The sequence below is a fragment of the Apus apus genome, chromosome 3 (assembly GCF_020740795.1).
Source record: "Apus apus isolate bApuApu2 chromosome 3, bApuApu2.pri.cur, whole genome shotgun sequence".
In the NCBI taxonomy this organism is placed as follows: Eukaryota; Metazoa; Chordata; class Aves; order Apodiformes; family Apodidae; genus Apus; species Apus apus.
Genome location: NC_067284.1, coordinates 109,652,790 through 109,671,597, shown reverse-complemented (window position 1 = coordinate 109,671,597; position 18,808 = coordinate 109,652,790). Strand labels below are relative to the sequence as shown.

Genomic DNA, 18,808 nt, shown 5'->3' with positions numbered 1-18,808 from the left:
ATGTGGGCCAGTGTGTCACCACCCTCACTGTTAAAAAATTATTCCTTGTATCCAATCTAAATCTTCCCTCTTTCAGTTCAAAACCATTGCCACTTGTCCTGTCACTACACAACCCTGGGAAAATGTCTCATCTTTCTGATAAGCCCCCTTTGTATAGTGAAAGGCCTCAATAAGGTCTCCTCAAAGTCTTCTCTTCTCCAGGCTGAACAACCCCAATTCCCTCAGCCTTTCCCTGTAGCAGAGGTGCTCCAGCCCTCTGATCATCTTCATTGCCTCTTCTGGACCCACTTCAACAGCTCCATGCCTTTCTTGTGCTGAGGACTGCAGAACTGGACACAGCACTGCAGGAGGAGTCTCAGCAGAGCGCTGTAGAGAGGAACAATTCCCTCCCTTGACCTGCTGGCCATGCTTCTTCTGATGCAGCTCAGGACACAGTTGGCTTTCTGGGCTGCAGAGCACACATTGTTGGCTCACGTCCAGCTTTTCATCCACCAGTACCCCCAAGTCCTTCTCGGCAGGGCTGCTCTCAATCCCTTTGTCCCCCAGCCTGTATTGTTCCTGGTGGTTGTCCTGACCCAGGTGCAGGGCCTCCCTCACACGTCTTCCAGACCTCCTAGTTTAGTACCCGAAATATATTTGAGGGGGGAAGAAATGGAGTTTCCAACAACCCTCCCTTTTCAGCAGAGGTTGGTGAAATTTTCACATTTTGGAAAAGCGTTTGCGTAGAGGATTTTGGATTTGCCTGGTTTGGCTGAGCTGAAGTATCTTTATCAACTGGTTTGGATATGCCTCATCCTGACTCGCTTGTACATGCAGGCTCTTGGTGTGTGCTCAGGGGTAAAAATAGGCAGCTGTGGCTGTTTCACATGAGTCAGGAGGATATTTGGAGGAGGTAGGTGGGCTGAGCTCAGGAACAGAGCTGGGCTTGCAGTGATTTGGAGCTTTTTGCTGAGTGCAGGGGAGGGAGGATGGGGCTGCATCATAGCAGTTCTCCTGTCTGACGTGTGTGTGCTCTTGGGCTGGGCTTTCCACTTGTGATGCTCCTTCCCCAAGGTCTGTGCAAGGGTCAAAATGTAGCCAGCCTGTTATGGTCAGGATTTATAACTGCATGTGGTGTACAAATGAGTGTTCCCCGTTGCTGGCATTCCTGTGTCAGTGGGTAAGAGGTGGTGCTGAACTAAAGCTCCAGGTGCTTTAGTTCACATTGGTACTAGGATGGTGGAGGTCTGTTCCTGCAGGTCTCATGAGTGAATTGGTGGGACCTGTCTCTGCTGATCAAGGACTGGTGCATGGAGTCTCCTGAAATCCAGCCTTTCTGAAAATGCATGGAGCTGACTCTGGAACCCTGGAGAGATGAGCTTCTCACTAGATGATGTGCCACAGATGCTGGAGGATCTCCCGAGCTTTGCTTGCCAGCTCTATAAGATTTCAATTAATGTTGTGTTAATCCTTTTCTCTGTGCTATGTCCCTTCATTATTAGTGGGACAGAGGACATGTGGCTTGGGAGGGCTCTGTAGACTTAACCATGAGATTTCCTCTTAAAGGTGGCAGCTTCTCAGCAAGGTGTCCTCTGAAAATTACTAAAAAGGGTTTGGCTTGAGCCCTAAAAATGAAAATAATGATTGCTTTTTGTTTGAGAGAGGGTGGAGAGAGGAAGGAACTGAAGCTGCTCTGTGGCTAGGCTGTGGTTAGACTTTACTGTATCTGCTGCCAGGTGCTTGGGTGTAGCCTTTTGGCAGGGTAGCTCTTCCACTCCTCTTGAGTCTGCTTGAAGATCTGAAAAAGTAATAGCAGAGAAGAGAAGTGGTTTCTTGCTGGTATGGTGCTGGTCATAGCCCTGCACCATACTGGCTTCTTGCCCTGCTTGAGGCCAAGTGAACACTTGAGAACTGGATTCATGTCCAACCTGGAAATAGCAGGGCTACGGGAGAGAAGTGAGGCTTGTCCAGAACAAGCTTAAGACAGTCGTTAAAGCTCAACCAAGTCTCTCTGTTCTGGCTGTCGACATGCCTGACTGTACCCATCTTTCTGTGTGTGTACGTCCACCCTCGGGCTTCTCGTTTGCCTGTGCACAACATGTTGGCCTTGTCCTGGCTTGAAGAGGAATTCTTGGTTGCTCTGAGGTTATCACCACTTCAAAATACTAGGTATTTATGAGGAGTAGCCTATCACAACACTTAGAAAATTGCAATGTTTAGATGGTGGTGATTGAAGTGCCACCTGCCTGGGTACCCAAGACAGGCATAGATTTTCTAGATCCTTCAGATGCTGTTGTTGCCTCCTCTGGGATAGTCACGGCTCTGCTGAATGCAACCCTGGGGGTTTCACAGCACAGGCTCCTCTTTAATTCCAGTGTCTGAGGCAAGCAAATGGTGATGGTCCCTGTTGGTGATGATAGAGAGGGTGGTGGTACCTTCTGCATTAGCTACAGGGTGGTGGCAGCTCTCCCAGGCTGTTCCTGTGGCCTATGTTAAAACAGGAGGAGGACTTGGGCTGTTCTGTCTGGTATTTTCAAGCTGAGAGCAGCTTTAGTGTCTCACTGACATGGCTGTGACCAGCCTTGTGTGGGAAGCATGAAACAGGTGGGTTAAAGCACTGTCCTCCTGAGCGTAACCATTTCATTAGGGATTGTTGGGGTCTGGAGGGCTATGAGCATCATCTCCAGCCTCAGCTTGCAGATGAGCATGGTGGGAGAATATCTAAGTGGTTTGGTGGGTGAAGAGGACCCAGGACCTAAGGTGGAGTTGGCGTTTTTCACTCCATGCACAATGGTGGGCACCTTCCCAATGGGACGCTCTGGCATTACTGGTGCTCTGCAGAGGGACTTGCAGGGCTCCTGGAAATATAGAAATAGTAGGACTGTAAGCTTATTATAAGCATTAGCATCTTATTTTACTTTTGAACAAGTGAATTAAGTTACTGTGAATGGCTTGAGCAGTAATACTTGGCAGCGTGCAGCTGTAACTTGTCGTGTCATGGTTTTAATCTTATTTTTCAAGAACAGAGGGAGCAGTGGTTTTCTAACCCACTGGAGCCAAATCTGCGCTCGCGTCTGTCTCTCTTCTCTATCTCTCTGGGGTTTTGTTTGCACAATATTGTGGTGGATGTAGCAAACATATGGGGCTTAAATTCATTTAATACTTGCAAGAAAATGAGTTTAAAGTTCTTATAGTATTAAGGTAGACATTTCCAAATTCATTTTTAATGGAACATTTGTTCTCCAAAGATTATTATGCACCATTAAGTCCTCTGCTCCCTGGTGCATTCTCGTGCCCTGGGATCTTATTGCCAAGGGATATAAACATGTTTATGGGGCCACTTTATGGAGTGGTGAGATTAAATATATACCAAACTTGAAAATGTCAGTAGCACGAGCGCTTTGTCATAAATCTTGTGCAAGAACACTAGGATGTAAATGTCGTGGCACCGTATAAAACTGGTGCAAATCAAGTTGTGACCAGCTTGCAAGCTTTTATCACCAGTAGAGCAGCTGTAAATGCTGGATTTTATCAGCATTGAATACATAGATGGGAGCAGGTGGGGTTTTCCTTTCCTGGCAGGACTGGATGGTGCAACGCAGAGGTCATAAAACAGCAAATTATGTTTCAATTCTTCTGTATCACTGATGTGCATGGGAGTGGGTGTGGGCAAAGCTCCTACCACTTGTAACACTTTGACTCATCACAGGACAGCATTCTTGAGAGCACCCTGTTCTGCTCATTTTGTGTATGAAATGGACAGAATTGTATTTTATATATTTTATATATATATATGTAAAAATGGGCAGCATTATTTTTAAATCCATGTATCACTTCACCCAGAAAAAAAAATAATCCCTGAATACAAAGGTAGAAAAAGCTTTGAGATCATGACCTACATATTGAGACAGTGACTTTGGCACCAAGTAACAACTTATGCACTGGGATGTCTCCCCATATAAATATATAATGGGCAGCACCAGACTGGCTCGTCCCTCTTTGCGTTACTGTTGTTACCCTGATGCAAAAGCTTTGCAGAGCTTTTTCTACCCTTAAAGTCAGGGATTGGTATTTTTTTTCCCTGGGTGGAGAGATAAAATTAAGTGTTGGCTGCATAAACAGTGTTCTGCTGGTTTTATGCCAAACTAGTTGAAATTGCTGGCTTAAAGGATCTGGCTCCAAACATGAGTTAGCTTTTGGGCTGCTTACCAACATGGGTATATGATGTCTGAAGGTGCAGGGCTTGGCTGTCAGCATGGTCTGGGCTGTGTGTCCTTCCTGCACAGGACTGACAGCCAGCCTGGATGGATACAGAGGCATGGAGGGAGAGGAATCTGTCTTTGACTGAGTTACGAGGGGAGTTAAAAAGCTTAATTCCTGCTATAATGTTGAAATGTGATGGGCAAGAACATATCTTTTTGTGCCTTGGATAATGAGCCACATCATAAACCTCAGTAGTGTATTTGCAGCCTTTTCTTGTTCCTTAATGCTGAGGAATATTTTCTTGTCCTGGGTATACTTTGAATCATGAAAAAGGCTTTTTCCTGCCTCCACCCCCCAGACTTCTCTGTAGTTAAAACCAAGCTCTGTGGTTGCTTTTTGGAGGGCTGCATCCCTCACACTGCCTTGGTAGGAGAACCCCCCGACCTCACATCTCCATGTGAGAAAGGACATGTCCACTGCTGTAATTCAGCTGTGAGGGGGGAGGTTTGGTGGCTATGGTGGGAGGAGGGTAGGGATATGCAAAACACAGTGTGTACTTTGGTGTTTACTGTAGAGCAGGCCCAACACCTGCTGCAGATGCTCTGAGTTCCCTGGGGTCATGGCTATGTTATCTACCTCAGCAGTGAAAACTGAAGTCTATGTATAGCAGGTCTTGATGAGCTTGCTTTTTAGTAGTGAGAAGGGTCTAGATCAGAAATATCTATATGAGGCTGTATTGGGTTTTTAATGTGTGTGTGTGTATATATATATGCTTATACACACATACATAAAATATCTATATCACATATAGAGATACATAAAACATGTATCTCATATATATGTGTATATATACGTGTGTATAAAAAAGGAGATTACATATATATCAGGCTGTAGAGCTTAGATACGTATATAAAAAGATTCCAGTAATCTATATCAGAGTGTATGGTTCCTACATACATATAAAAATATATCAATATATCTATATCAGACTGTATAGTTTTAAAATTTGTATACATATGCATGTGTCTACCTGGCTTTATTGGGGCTGTGACCTGAAGGTGCAGTTGGGAGGTTTTATCTAAACTGTATTAGAAATTGTTAGATTTTAGGCCAGCAGTTAATATCCTGGCTATGACAATCCTCCACAAGTAGCTGGTCTTGCTGACATTGCTGTGGTGGCTGCAGAGGGCAGGAGGAACCATCCCCGTAGCACTGGGGGTGTGCTGGTTCGCCAGGAGCCCCAAGGTGTGGTTACCGCTTTGCAGCTCACCTGCACCAACCAATGGTCCATGTGGTGGTTTGAAACAAGGCATTGCTCAGTTTCATTAAACAGGGTTAATTAGCTATTATGGCTTTATTTGAAGGTTTAGCTCATGACCTCTGAGTTGATGCAAGGACGAGTGTCCTGTTTGCATTGCTGCCAAAGCTAAAGGCAGGAAACCCTCACTGTATTGAACCAACGTGTCTCAAGGACTTTTCTGGGAGAGGCTCTGCCTTTTTGTTCTTCAGATGCCATAGGAGATCTTCCATTCATCCAACCCTCTCCTTGTAGAGGGTAACCTGTCCTGTAACTCAGTCATCCCACCAGTCTGTACTAGAAATGGCTCTACATGAGATCATAGGTGCTGTGTTATGGAGATGTTTGTCTTTATAGAGGTGCTTTGGTGACTCACCTTTTAATCCAGCTCCTGTTCAAAGTGGTGGCTTTGATGCAGGCACATGGGTGAGCATGTTGCCATTTCCCCTGCTCCTGCAGCCATGCAGTGGCTCAGAACCAGGGTTTTTCCTGTGCTGAAGAGCACAGGAAACTTTACTGTTAAATGAACATGATTAATTTTAGAGCGTGTGTCTCATTTGGACCAGCCTGTGGGTCTGTCACCCCTTATTTACATAGCAGGTGTTGAGCATCTTACAGATGCTGCTTGCCTGCAGAGCTCCCTGAAGCTTGGGCTCATGGAAGGTCTTTAATGATGATAATAAAATCTGCAAACAGAGACCACCCAAAGCACGGCTATGTGGGGCTGGGAAAAGCTTTGCTAAAGCTTAGCTCTGCAACGCCAGGAGGCTGCAGGCACCTGTCCCTCACCTGCAGCACTTCTGCCCTTCAGGTATCGACATCTTGAAGCTGGTGGCAGCCCAGCTGGGGAGCCAGTGGAAGGACATCTACCAGTTCCTCTGCAACGCCAGCGAGCGGGAGGTGGCGGCTTTCTCCAACGGCTACGCGGCCGACCACGAGCGCGCCTACGCCGCCTTGCAGCACTGGACCATCCGTGGGCCCGAGGCCAGCCTGGCCCAGCTGATCAGCGCCCTGCGCCAGCACCGCCGCAACGACGTGGTGGAGAAGATCCGAGGCCTGATGGAGGACACCACACCGGTAACTCCGCCTCCCCTCAGAACTCCTCAGGGGCTTATCGTTAAGCCTGACCGTTGCTTTTCAGCGAAGCTTTGTCCAGGGTTGCTCGAAACCTTGTCCGAGTTTGGACAAGCTCTCGAGTCCTGTGTGTTGTGGTTTGTGTGTGCTTTGAAGGTCGCCAGGAGAGCTTGGTGCTTGAGCCCTTGTGTTGGGGAGGCAGAGGAAAAATCATCCCCCTTTCAACTTGCTGTTAAATGTTCCTGCTAAACCCCCAGGGTTTTCTGAGAAGGTCCAGGCATCCTTCAACACTCAGTGTTGTAGAGCAGCAGGTTGCTTCCTCCAGTGTTGTGATGGCAGCATTGGGTTTCCATGTGTGGTCTCCTCCACTTGTTCTCCTCTGCAGCAGCTCTGGCCTTTAAAAGAAGCTGTCCTGTATTTTGGGAGAATAAATTGCTGCAGAATATCCTGCAGCAGAGTCATAACTGAGTGTAAGTCATCTGAAGGTGCCTTGATGATCTTTGCAGTTTGTTTTGCCCATCTCTGCCTTACCTGTCAGTATTTTTTTGGTTTTTTTTGGCTCTGAGAATTTGGTGGTCTTCTGGAAGTGTTCATGAAGTTGCTGGATGGGGCTTCTTCTGAATGTGGAAGCCAATGTGGCAACACATGGATGGAGGTGGGGGTAGTTGAGGGAGGGGTCTTCCCCCTAAACCTCCATGGGTGTTTCGTGGGGCTCTGGCAAGGTGGACCTTCAGGTATAGCAAAGGCTGTGGGGCAGAGTACTTTTCAAGGTAGTGGATTCCCGAGTCTGATTTCAGCTATCCCAGACTTCCCTCATAAGAGGAACCATGGTCCTTTCACTGTGTCATGTATCCTGCATGATTCCATTTATTGCACCAAATGAAAAGAATGAAACTAAAAGCCTGAGACACAGCTCTGGTTAAGAAAAGGAGAGGCAGAGAAACTGGTCATTTTGCACGTGGGAATTAAAGTTTCCAGTGTGTGCAATGTCCCAGAAAAACGCATTGTCCTCTTGCTCTCCTGGAGCAGGTAGTAACCTCTTTCCTCCTAGTTATGGCTTTGACTTTGAAGGCTACAGCAAAGTGCTGGGCTAGGAAGTGGGGCTTGTTTATCAGCACAACACCTGATTACCAGATGTGGGTGTGCAGTGCTCAGTGTTCCTCATCATTGCACTGTTTCAGCCAAAGCCATCAGATGCTTCTCAAATAGCACAGAAGTGCAGGTGGTAGCTTCAAGAACAGGGTTTATTGGGTGACCCATTGGGATGGTGGACTCCCGACAATGGAGTAAACTCAAGCTGTTTCCTTGCACGTGCCCATAACTCTGAAAATACAGCACTCAGATACTCTGGAGAATGAGCAAACCCAAATCTCTTGGATATTTGTAGGCAAATCTTATTTTTGGACTGGGTGACCAGCTCTCCTGGAGGATGTTCCTGTTTGGTTGTTGGAACAGTGTGTTGTATTCCCCAGTGTTTAGCAGCACCTGGAGCCTGGTGATTCCCTGTGGCTTCCACTTGCTTTCCTAGAAATTAGTGAAGTTGGTTGGCTGATACTTTCAGGAGGTATGCTCAGGTGGGTTTGCATGAGAAGCAGGGCTGGTTTCAGCGAAGGTGAATCTTTAGCTTTAGGTGTTGGCTGTTCCTCTGTGGTCCCTCCCACCCCAAAGGTCCACCGTCAGTCATGAAGTAGCGTGTGGGATGTTGAAGCTCAAAAGCACCCCAGGGTGTAGATTCAGCATCACAGCACACTGCATTTCTGCAAGGTATTACCTGCTGTAACCTGACTGGCTCCTGCCCTGTGGATGCAGGCAGTGATGGAATGGCCCTGGAAGGGATGCAGGAGGCTGTGAGAAGCAGCTTACACAAGGGAAAATGAATCCCTGGAGCCTTATGCTGGCAGCTGAGCTGCATCATGGTGGTCCAGACCACAAGCAGCTAGGAAACCAAATGTCAGGGCCAGGCATTGAGGTCGTTTTGTTTAGGGTTCTTTTAATCTGTGCTAGTTGGAAAGCCTTTAATAAGAGCTAATCCACGTTTGGCTCTCAGTGATTTGTCTGTCCAAACGCAGACAAATTGAGGTGGTTTCTCTTTGTATGGAACAAGTTTCATAGAAACATAGAATTATTTGGGTTGGAAAGGACCTTAGAAATCACGTAGTTCTAACCACCCTACATGGGCAGGGATGCCTTCCATTAGACCAGGTTGCTCCAAGCCCCATCCAATGTGGTCTTGAACACTTCCAGGGAGGGGCCATTCACAACTTCCCTGGGCAACCTGGGCCAGTGTCTCACCACCCTCACACTAAAGAATTTCTTCCTAGTATCTCATCTAAATCTCCTCTGTTCCAGTTTAAAACCATTACCCCTTGTCCTCTTACTAAAAGCCCTTGTAAAAAGTCCCTCCTGAGCTTTCCTGTTGCCCCTTCAGGTACTAGAAGGTGCTTTTAAGGTCTTCCTGCAGCCTTCTCTTGTCCAGGCTCAACAACCCCAACTCTGCCTGTCTTCATAGCAGAGGTGCTCCAGTTTGATCCAAAGGAGCAGGTCACCCCATTGGTGCAACCATGGGTACAGAACTGCACCTGTTTAGCAACTGGCCCTGCAGAAGCTGTCGTGAAAAAAAACAAAACTAACCAAAAATAATAAAAAGAGCTATTTTGTGTGTGTGTGCTGTGGAGGAAGGGAGGACTCTCTTAAGCAATGCAAATACATGCATCCTCCCTGCAGCAAGCAGTGTGATGCCTTTGGGGTGACCCAAGCCAGCAGTGAGCATCCAAACTTGCCAGTGTTTCCTAGATGAGCCTGGGAGGGATGTGTGGGTGGCTGTGCCATCCATGATGTCTTTGGCCCTGTCTGGCATGCCTGAATATAAATGGGTGCTCCTTTGTCTTTCCTCATGACTCTGTGTCATAAGAAAGCACTAACATCTCCAGCTCATAGGTAAAAATCATGTTATCGGGTGATACAGCTCTGGGATGGCACGCTGGTACCCTGCACCCAGCTAGCCTCCCTTTCCCATCCCACCTACTATCACATCCTTGTCCCTCTCTCATAGCCTCCCACTCCACAGCAGCCTTTTGGGCTCTGCAATCCAAATATATATAACCCTTGATAGGAGCAAGGGAATTTACGGGAGTCTGGAGTGTTACAGTACATGGCAGGAACGTTTTCCTTCAAGTAGGGAACAGCTCCACTGAAGGCTCGTCGGCTTTTTCAGCTGCAGGAGATTATGCTGGTTTTGCACCATGCTGAATGAATTTAGGTTAAAACCAGATTAGCCCTCTGAATCTCTTTGCTCGGGGTTGTTTTGCTTTTTTTTTTTTTCTTTTTGCAGCTGATCCAGAAAATGTGGTGAGCACAGTAGCTGTGGGAAGGTTTTTCAGGGTTCCTGTAACTCTCAGGGCTCCTGTTAAAGGTCGGCTCAGGCCACCAGTGTTTCTCCAGCTTGAGGTTTGCAGGATCTCTCCCCTCGCAGGCAGCTCGCCGGGCAGCAGTGCACGAGCCTGAGCGCTGGTTAGCAAGCACAGGCACACCCCAAATTAGTGGTGCTGACAACGACAAAAATAGGGGGAGGGTGGAGGGGGGGGCAAAGGAGAGGTTTTTCACTGCCATCACAGCAAATTACAGTTCTCCACTTTGGGGTTAAAAGCAGCAAAGTTTGGTGTAGTGCGGGCACTGGGTAGTGGGGTTTTTTTTGGGGTGCGTAACAGCATTTTGCAGATCCTGAGGGGTGTCTGTGCTCCCCCAAGCTGGCCTGGGGCATTGCTAGAATGGCTGTTTGCTTTCGTAAGTGTCCTACTGTGAGCAATGCTTTAAGCTCTTATCTTTTTATTTATGGCTCTCCTGGCCTCGGCTGAAATACTTTAGGGAATAGATGGAGGGGAAGCAAACAGCCTTGCTCGTGGCACTCAGCAGCTCAGCCTCAGCAAAGCTAAAAACCAGATAAACTAATAGGGAGATGTTGAAAATGGAGTGGGGAGCTGCAGCCTTGAGCCCAAGAAGATACAGGTCCATGGCTAATTGCATGCTGTGGATAATCCCATGAATCAGCAGATATGCCAGGGATGGGTCTGGTGTGAGGTTAAGCTGTGGGGTTTTGGGGGCTGCTGGAGGGGAAGAGGATATGAAAGTGGCCCCATGTCCAGGCACGCGGCTGTGGCAGTGCCTTCTGGTTCCTTTTCTTCCTCTTTTTCAGGTCAAAACCTGCAGCTGGGGGTCAAGAGCCTGGAGCAGTGTTCCCCAAATCCAGCCCAAACAGCTCACGCCCATCCCCTTAATTTCCTCTTTTGGCAAAGCACAACTGGGTTGGGCCCAGTAATTAGCAATTAGTTTTGCACTGCATTAACATCACACGTTGGCAGCAGAGTAAGGGTGAAGCTGCTGGGTGGATTCCCCAGCCTGGGGCTGAGGTCTGAGAGCATTTCCCAGCTAGGAAAAAAAAGTAAAAATTGCATGTAAATTTTCCATCTGGGCTTGCATCAGGCTTTATTTGAGGTGTAAAGCTGTAGAATAAATTGGCCAAAGCCCCAGGGAAGGTAGGGTTGGTTAGGTTTTGCTGGAGTAGGCATCAGTGTTTTCCTCCAGGTTTGCCTTAAACCATGAGTTGGTTTTCACCAAACCAAGGCTGGGTTTGAACTAGGCTGGAGAAAGGGCAGTAAACAAAAACTTAGTTAATTTATGAAGTAATACAAATACAAGTGCAAAAGTACCGATTTTATAGTAGATGCAGTTATAATTGAGGTTTCCCTGCTGTGGTAACCACATCTTCTTGGGTCTGTGTATTCACAGTATACTGTGCTCAGGAGCCCAAGGTGAAACTAGAAGATGGTGGTATCAGAACAAGCCAAATGGGGTGCTGATGTACTCAGTCTGTAGTTGATACTGGAAACTCTTCATCATGACTTCAATGAGTCTTCATCATGGTTTGAGTTGAAAAAATGGGTGGGCAAATCCATAGGAAGGAAAAGCCACCAGGAGCCCTCCTGGAGACACCATTTCCTGCATGGAGAAACATTTGGCCCACGAATGGCTGGGGCTGGTGGGGAAGAGCTGCTTTCTCCATGGATGACTGCATTTTGGTTTTGGTGTCTGAACACTTCCTAGACCTGATATTGCCTATCCTGGTTCACGTGGAGCTTGACTTGGTCTTCTCCAGGGCTGCCTTGTGTTGAGGGATGCAATGATCTTAAAAGGTCTTTTCCAACCAGAATAATTCTTTGATTCTGATTCTGTGATTCTGGCTCCACCACAGAGATGGTGAGGAGCAGTCTTCTGAAACCTGATCAGTGAGGTGAAGGGGACAATGTGGACATCTGGGCTTTCCCACTTCACAGTGCTGAACCCTCTTATGCCCTTCCCATCCTGGTGAAGGGTTTGCCTCCTGCTCTGCAGCACCTGCAGATGATCACTGTGTCTCTCTGGTACCTCAATGAGACCTGGTGGCCTGGCCTTTCAGGGTCTTCACCTTTCAAGGTCTGATCTGCCCTGAAGGTGGAAGCCCAAACACCACATGTGCCATGGAGCTGCTCAGCCAGGTGGATCACCCCCTATGCCTGTGAGGATCATAGCGAGAGCATCCCCCACCAATACCACCCTGCATCCACAGCATTGTCTGCGCAGGGCTACAGCCTGGCCCAGCCCACCCTGCCCTGTCTGCCAGGATTTCTCCCACCACATCCCCTCCAGAGGCATGTCAGACCTGGGAATAGGGCTGGAGTCAGCTGGGTGTCATCTTTCAGCAGGGAAACCGGGAAATGCTGGCTTTGGTGCTAAATTTATCCCTGATCCTGAGAGGGTGTGCAGCCACCCTCTGCTGAGGTTGCTTCTCTGAACCCAGCTCCCTGCTGACTATATATTTGTATTTATTGGATTCTTTTGTTGTTGTTGTTGTTGTTTTTTTCTTTTTTTTAATCAGCAGTAGTTTGAGTCATGTTTGTGTTGGGGCAAGAAAACCTGACTCAAGCCCAGCTGCACAAAGCCACCAGGCTGATGCAGCAGCAAACCTGCCACTGGCTTTTATTACTGTCTGGTTGCTACAGGAAGAATTCCAGGGAAGCATTGCCCAAGGGAGAGGGTTTTCATGCCCATAGCTGCTCCTTCCCAACGTTAGAGCAGCAGCTGCAGTTTCTGTTTGTCTGAGTTGAGCTTTTATTGTGGTACAGTAAAACAAAGGCAGAAAATGGGACCAACCAGTTCAAACAGAGCCATTGGCAGCAGCTGTAAAAAGAAAACAAACCGTGCCTCTGTCATCTCCTGCACCCATCTCCTTCTGTGACCTTTTCTTCCTTGTAGGAAGGACATTCAGACGCCCTCAACTGCTTAGAGCACCCTCTAAGCATCCTCTAGTGCACATGCACTGGGATCCATGTAGATGTCTGTGCCTGAGCCACAGCCTACAGGGAGCTTTTAGGATTTGTTTTTTTTGGCGTTGCAAACCTCTTGCTGCAGTGCTCAAAACAAAATTTCATACTCAATTGGCAGAGTGCCCCGGTTCCACTGGCCGGGCACAGGAGGCTGCTGATGCCTCAAAGCTGCTGCAGTGCCTTTGGTTTGCTATGCTGGTCCTGGTGTCTGACTGTCTGCCATGTGTCTGTCTGTCTGTGCAGGTGCAGATGCAGCCCCAGTGGCAGGCACAGGAGCCCTGCAACGACGACGGAAAGGTGAGAAACTCTGTGGCTCTGGAAGGGCAAAAGGGCTTCAGAGGAGGCTTTTTTCCAGCCAGCGCTCGGTTTCGCTCGAGCACCGCTGGCCTTAAAAATAGGAATGGCCAAGGTGGTTTCAAGCAAATGAGTCACAGGCTATGAATAGCATATTTTTACACCTATTCCACAGTCTTCACCTCACAGCAACCTTTTGCTCTCCCTGGCCTTTCAAAACCCTTGTTCCCACTCGCTTTCTTCCCGTGGTTTAAATATTAACACACATCTGAGCATCCTGTTTGCTTTGCCTCATAAGCTTTCGCAGTCGTTCAGCTATTTGGAAAGCTTTGGGCTCCCAGGACGCCTACAGTCAAATAACCTCAGGTGGTTTTTTTTTTTCCTTTTTTTCCCTAGCTTGTTTTAGCAGCTGTTTAATTAAACTCCAAATGACTCGCATGCTTCTGGGAAGGGCTTTTCCCCTCTGCTGGGAAGGAGAGCTGGGGCAGCCGGCTGCTCCCTGCCCTCCCTGTACTTGCTTCTTGGCCGTCAGGTCCCTTTTTGGATTTGGGTCTGTGGCTGGATATTACATAGATGAGTTGCACGGGGGAAAAATGAACCCCTAAAGCCTATTTGTGTTGTGGTTGTTTTTTTTCCTCAAAGGGGAAATCAGAGCATGTTGCAATTTGGAAAGCAGCCAGCTGCTGTCCTGGTCCTTCCCTTTTCCCTCTTAATGGCAATAGGCTGATTCTTGTCGATGAGCTGTATTGGAAAGGGGTTTTCAGAGGAGAAGGCAGATTCCTTTAACTAAAAATTAAAGCTGACTTTCATTTTTAACATGCTGGTTGCGTAATGTGCTGAGCTAGAACAAATCCTCCCCTGTTTATTTTCAATGGGGGGAAAGAAACCAACCTTTTATTGCTCCTAAGAACAGGCTTCAATGTTAATTCAATGTGAACTCATGGGCGTCTCAGCAGACATGTGATTTGTGGGTGGTGAATTCCTCGACACGGATGAGGAATGTGCAGGCACATCCATGTTGCCATGGAGGTGGCTCAGTAGCTCCCTGTCCCAAAGCCTTAAATCTGAATTTTGCATTTTAATCTCTGGGTGATAGGCAAAAGTGTGTGAATAGGAATTGGCTGGTCTTGCCTCTGCAGAAAAGAAAACAGGGCTTCAAAAATGCTGTTGGGAGAGTGGATTGCAGATAGGCCTTTCAAATCTGTGCTTTGGCAGTTTGAGCAGGGATGTGGGGTTTTGGAAGAAGTTAAATATTAGGTGATCATTAGAGCAACCTCCTTGGAGGGATCTGGTGACCTTCAGAGGTGCCCAAGCTGCCAGCCAGGGGATGTGGGGAGACTGTCCCAAGCTTCTTATCCCTGTGGAGAGCAGAAACCAGACGTGCTCTGCTTGAGGTTCACAGCCTGAGGGGATGCTGAGAGATGGGAGCTGGTAGGTAATGTTGGCTGCTGCTGTGCAGGTAGGAAGGAGGTGCAAGAGGGAAGATGCAGAATGTTGTCAAGATAGGAAGTGGGTTCATGATGGCACCTGAGTTGTGCCACTTGCCATCGCAGTGTGTCCCAGCAGTGCTTGCTGCTCCCTGTATCTTCAGGACCCTGGGGTCAACCTCTCGTCAGGGTAGCAAAAAGCACATGGGTGACATTGTGGTCAATGCCAGCCCTTGCTTGTGCTTTCTGGCTGTAGACTCAGAGTCAGGTGGGATGGATTTCTCCCATCACACTTTAATGGGGTGCTCACAGGAGCAAGGGTGAAACAGGGCAAACAAATCATTAACTCACAGTGTTACCAGCGTAGCTGGGGAGAGGTGCATGCTGCAGTGGAGATCCCTGAAGGGTCTCACAGCTCTCACCCTGCAGCCTCTCTGCTGGTTGGAGGCCTGGAGCCGGGGTAGGACTTGCTTTTTGCAAGTGATAACCATGGAGCAGGTTTTTAGGAGAGCTTACCTGCTTGGGCATCGTCATTTTTAGCCCCTAAGAGTGGTACTTAGGGCTTTGATAACCTGGGGGTGAGAAAGAAGACTTAAGATGCTCTGCTGTGGTTGCACGTGCCATCCAGGTGCTGAGGCTGTGAGGCTGATCCTACCAAGAGTGCAGGTTGCGTTCACCCCCCTGCCTGTTGGGTGCTGACATGCTAAATGCCAGCTTGATTTATGTCTCCTCTAGGTCACCTCCTGTGCCCGTTCTGGGTCAGTGGGTCCCCTGGGAAGAGGAGAACACCCAAATAACGGGGAGCGCTCTCCAAGGATGGGCTGGGGCCTGCTGAAAACTGCCACCAATCCCCATCGGGAGGGTTTTTGAGCCCGTTGCGTAGCATCCCCCTCCCAAGTTAACTTTCCCTTTCTTTCCTCCCCAAAAAGCTGGAACCTGACAGACTGGCGCTGCCGGTGAGCCCCGGCCCGCTCAGCCCTGTGCCCAACCCCAGCCCCAAGCCCCCCGAGGCTGCTGTCCTCACCGTGGAGCCCTCTCCTTCAGAGAAGAAGTGCTTCTTTGTCGACGAAGCGGAGCCCCTCCTGCGGTGTGACTCGACCTCCAGTGGCTCCTCCGCGCTCAGCCGGACAGGCTCTTTTATTACCAAAGGTACCAAAATCAGCCTGGGGGCAGGGTGGGTGTCCCCTGCAGTCAGCACACGTGGCAGAGCTGCCCAACATGGGATCTTTACAATAGTTAACTGGGAAAACTGGCTCTCCAGGATACGTTTATCGCATCCTTGTTCCAGCGCAGAATATCCTGTTAGCAAAGATGATACAGATCTGAGAGGGGAAAGCAGCTTTATGAAGTCTTGTAACTCTTCAGAGTGCTGCCAGAGAAGTTGTAGCATCCCTGGATGTTCATAGGGGGTTTCTCCTGACTTCTAGCTGTTGTCTTGGCCCTGTGCATTATTGCATGAGATGAAACCAGGAAAATGTCACTTCAATATTGATTTTGGTTTTTTTGTCTCTCTTGGTCCTGCTTGCTTCAGTGTGTGTCTTGAGATGTCGATCACCATTAGTCACCCCTCTTTTATGAGGGGGTTTAATATACTGCATTTAAATTGCTGCATTTAATGTTCTTTAACTTCTGATGAATGTGAAATACTGAGCTCAGTCAATCTACTCAGGTGCAGAAATGAAGCAGACCCAAAGAAAACAACTCAGAAGAGCAGAATTGAGCTTTTTTTGCTCCCTTCTTGCCCTCACTTTTCCATATTGGCCATTCAGCATTTATATATGCTGTGTTTGCTCTAGTGGGATCCTGGGTTAGGTGCCTCAGCAGTTCTGACTTCTCTATCTTCTCACCTTCCCACTTATCACCCTCCACCTTTTCCTTCGATTGTCCTGGTGGCATGTCCCTCTGCAGAGGTGGCCAGAGATGGACCAAGGTCTCCAAGGAGAACAAGCCCTGGTGAGGTTTCTTGAGGGGTTTCTTGACCGCCTTCTCCTTTCCTCCTACAGAAAAGAAGGACACTGTCCTGCGCCAGGTGCGCTTGGACCCTTGCGACCTGCAGCCCATCTTCGACGACATGCTGCACATCCTGAACCCCGAGGAGCTCCACGTGATAGAGGAGATCCCGCAAGCCGAGGACAAGCTGGACAGGCTATTTGAGATTGCCGGAGTCAAGAGCCAGGAAGCCAGCCAGACCCTCCTGGACTCTGTCTATAGCCACCTTCCTGACTTACTGTAGGCACGGGGTCACCACGCACTCTGAATATCTGCTAGAGCTAGCTTGGCACTCGTTAAGATGACCGACAATACGCGGGCAGGTTTTGTTGTAGAATATATGGCCAGTATTTTCGTTGAGGTGTCCTTGGTTTCTGGAGGGGGGGCAGTTTGCCAGCGTTGCACCCCTCCACCTTAACTCTATCGCTCAGTCCAAGTCTTTGCACCCTCTGCCTCCCTCCCGAGCCTCTCTTCTCCTTGTTCTCATTCCAATCAGATCAGTCGATGCACTTTAAAGAAAAAACGCAGTTAACGAACTAAAAGACCACAAGTCTGGTGTAATTTAACACGTTGAGTTGGGGATTGCTCTGTAACCCACTTCTTCTGTCCAAGCTGTCTCTTGGAGTGACCATCTCCCACCGCCTCTGTTTGCCTCAGAGTGGTAAATGGCAAGTACACGCAAAAAAAACAACAACCACCAAACACCAACCCAGTTGTTGCTGGTTACTGTCTCTTAATGCAGCTAAGCTTCCCACCTGAGCTGACTTTTTCCTTTTTAAAAAAATGCCCTGTGGTATAGCTCACATCCATTGCTGAGATTTTACTAGCACGGTTATTTATTGTATGGTTTTTCACCCGGACAGTGCATCGCGCTCCTAGAAACTAAAGCAGAAGCGCCATAGCTGCAGAGAAAAGGGTCAGTCCCACCAACCTTCAAGGCCATAGATGAGAAGGTCCTTTGCCTTCAGTCAAATGTAAGGGGTTACCTTACCTTGCTCCTTGCAGGGGTGGCGAGGCCCTGAAGGGAGCCTGTGCTGGATGTGGGGAGGTGAAGGTGGCCGCCGGTGGTCCTGCTCTCCCCGTGCTGTAAGACTTCAACAAAGCTATGCTTTTACACTCGTGTCTCTTGTTTTTTATACAGACGTGGCCGATAGGTTCTCCAGAGACCTTACCCGGTCTTAATAGTCTCTTCAAATCACACTTCACTTTTTATTAAAAGAGGAAAAAAAAAAATAAGGGGGTGGGGGTGGGAAAAGCTGCATCGTAAGAAGTCTGTCTGATTATATTTGCAACTATTATGCTCCCGTAACAAACAGTCTGTACTATGCTCAATTTGAAGAAATCATTATATGAGGGTGGCATGTGCTGCCCTGTGGGAAGGGGTGGGAAGTGGGGGAAGAGGGGAATGAATTGAAAAATTGCCTTCCAGTGTACTAATTTATTAATAAATACTAGGTGTTTGTTACTTGACATGATTCTGCGTTAAGCTCCTTAACACCTGCCTCTGCTCGGGGACACCTGGATTGGAGCAGGGGCTGTTCAGGGTGCCCTTGGGAGGGTGAAGAGATTTTTTTGGGGTCTGAGGGTGGTAATGGGTCTGTCTCCTTTAGCTTTGAGGCCAAAATGTGATTGATTTATTTTGAGTCTCTGGAGTCGCTGCTGGAGCTCGCTGCAGCAGGGGTGAGGGGGATGCTTCCCTGTGGGGCAGGTCCCTGCACTGAGCTGCAGTGGGGGGCATGTGTTAATCCCCATAGTGATGAGCAGATGACGTGGCCGATGGGGCTTCCAGGGTTGGTTTTTGCAAGCTCTGAAAGGCTTTGCAGGCATTTTGGAGGGGCTGAGATACTAATTTTCTAGGATGCAGCTGCTGTGCTGAGTCATTCCTGAGCAAAGGTCCCATAGTCACAGCATTTCTTTTGCCCTGTTATGTTACCAGTGTCCTTAAAATCTCAGCTTCCAAATAACTCATCCCTTGTTACTCTCTTTATGAATGGAAACCTTAACGAGACAAAAACTTCTGGTTTATAATACTGTCACTTTGTATACTGAGCTCCAGAGTGTTTTCCCTTAACTAGGGTACTGTTTTTCCTTTCTGGCTGGCATTGAAAATTGCTGCTACGGGACTAAACAAAGGTACAGGATTCAAATTTTTTAATACAGGGATGGATGAAATACATTGCAAAATA

General features: G+C 48.1%; 1 protein-coding gene across 2 annotated transcripts in view; it reads left to right on the top strand.

Moving 5' to 3' along the window:
• TNFRSF21 (TNF receptor superfamily member 21) overlaps positions 1-17,840 on the top strand; it is a 36,511-nt gene extending 18,671 nt beyond the window's left edge. For both annotated transcript variants that reach the window (XM_051614577.1, XM_051614578.1), the window contains exons 4-7: positions 6,291-6,556; positions 13,156-13,209; positions 15,563-15,782; positions 16,637-17,840. In XM_051614577.1, the coding sequence (XP_051470537.1) occupies positions 6,291-6,556; positions 13,156-13,209; positions 15,563-15,782; positions 16,637-16,866 (770 nt within the window). In that variant the 3' untranslated portion in view covers positions 16,867-17,840. The remainder of the gene's footprint in view (positions 1-6,290; positions 6,557-13,155; positions 13,210-15,562; positions 15,783-16,636) is intronic.
• Positions 17,841-18,808: the final 968 nt, after the last annotated feature.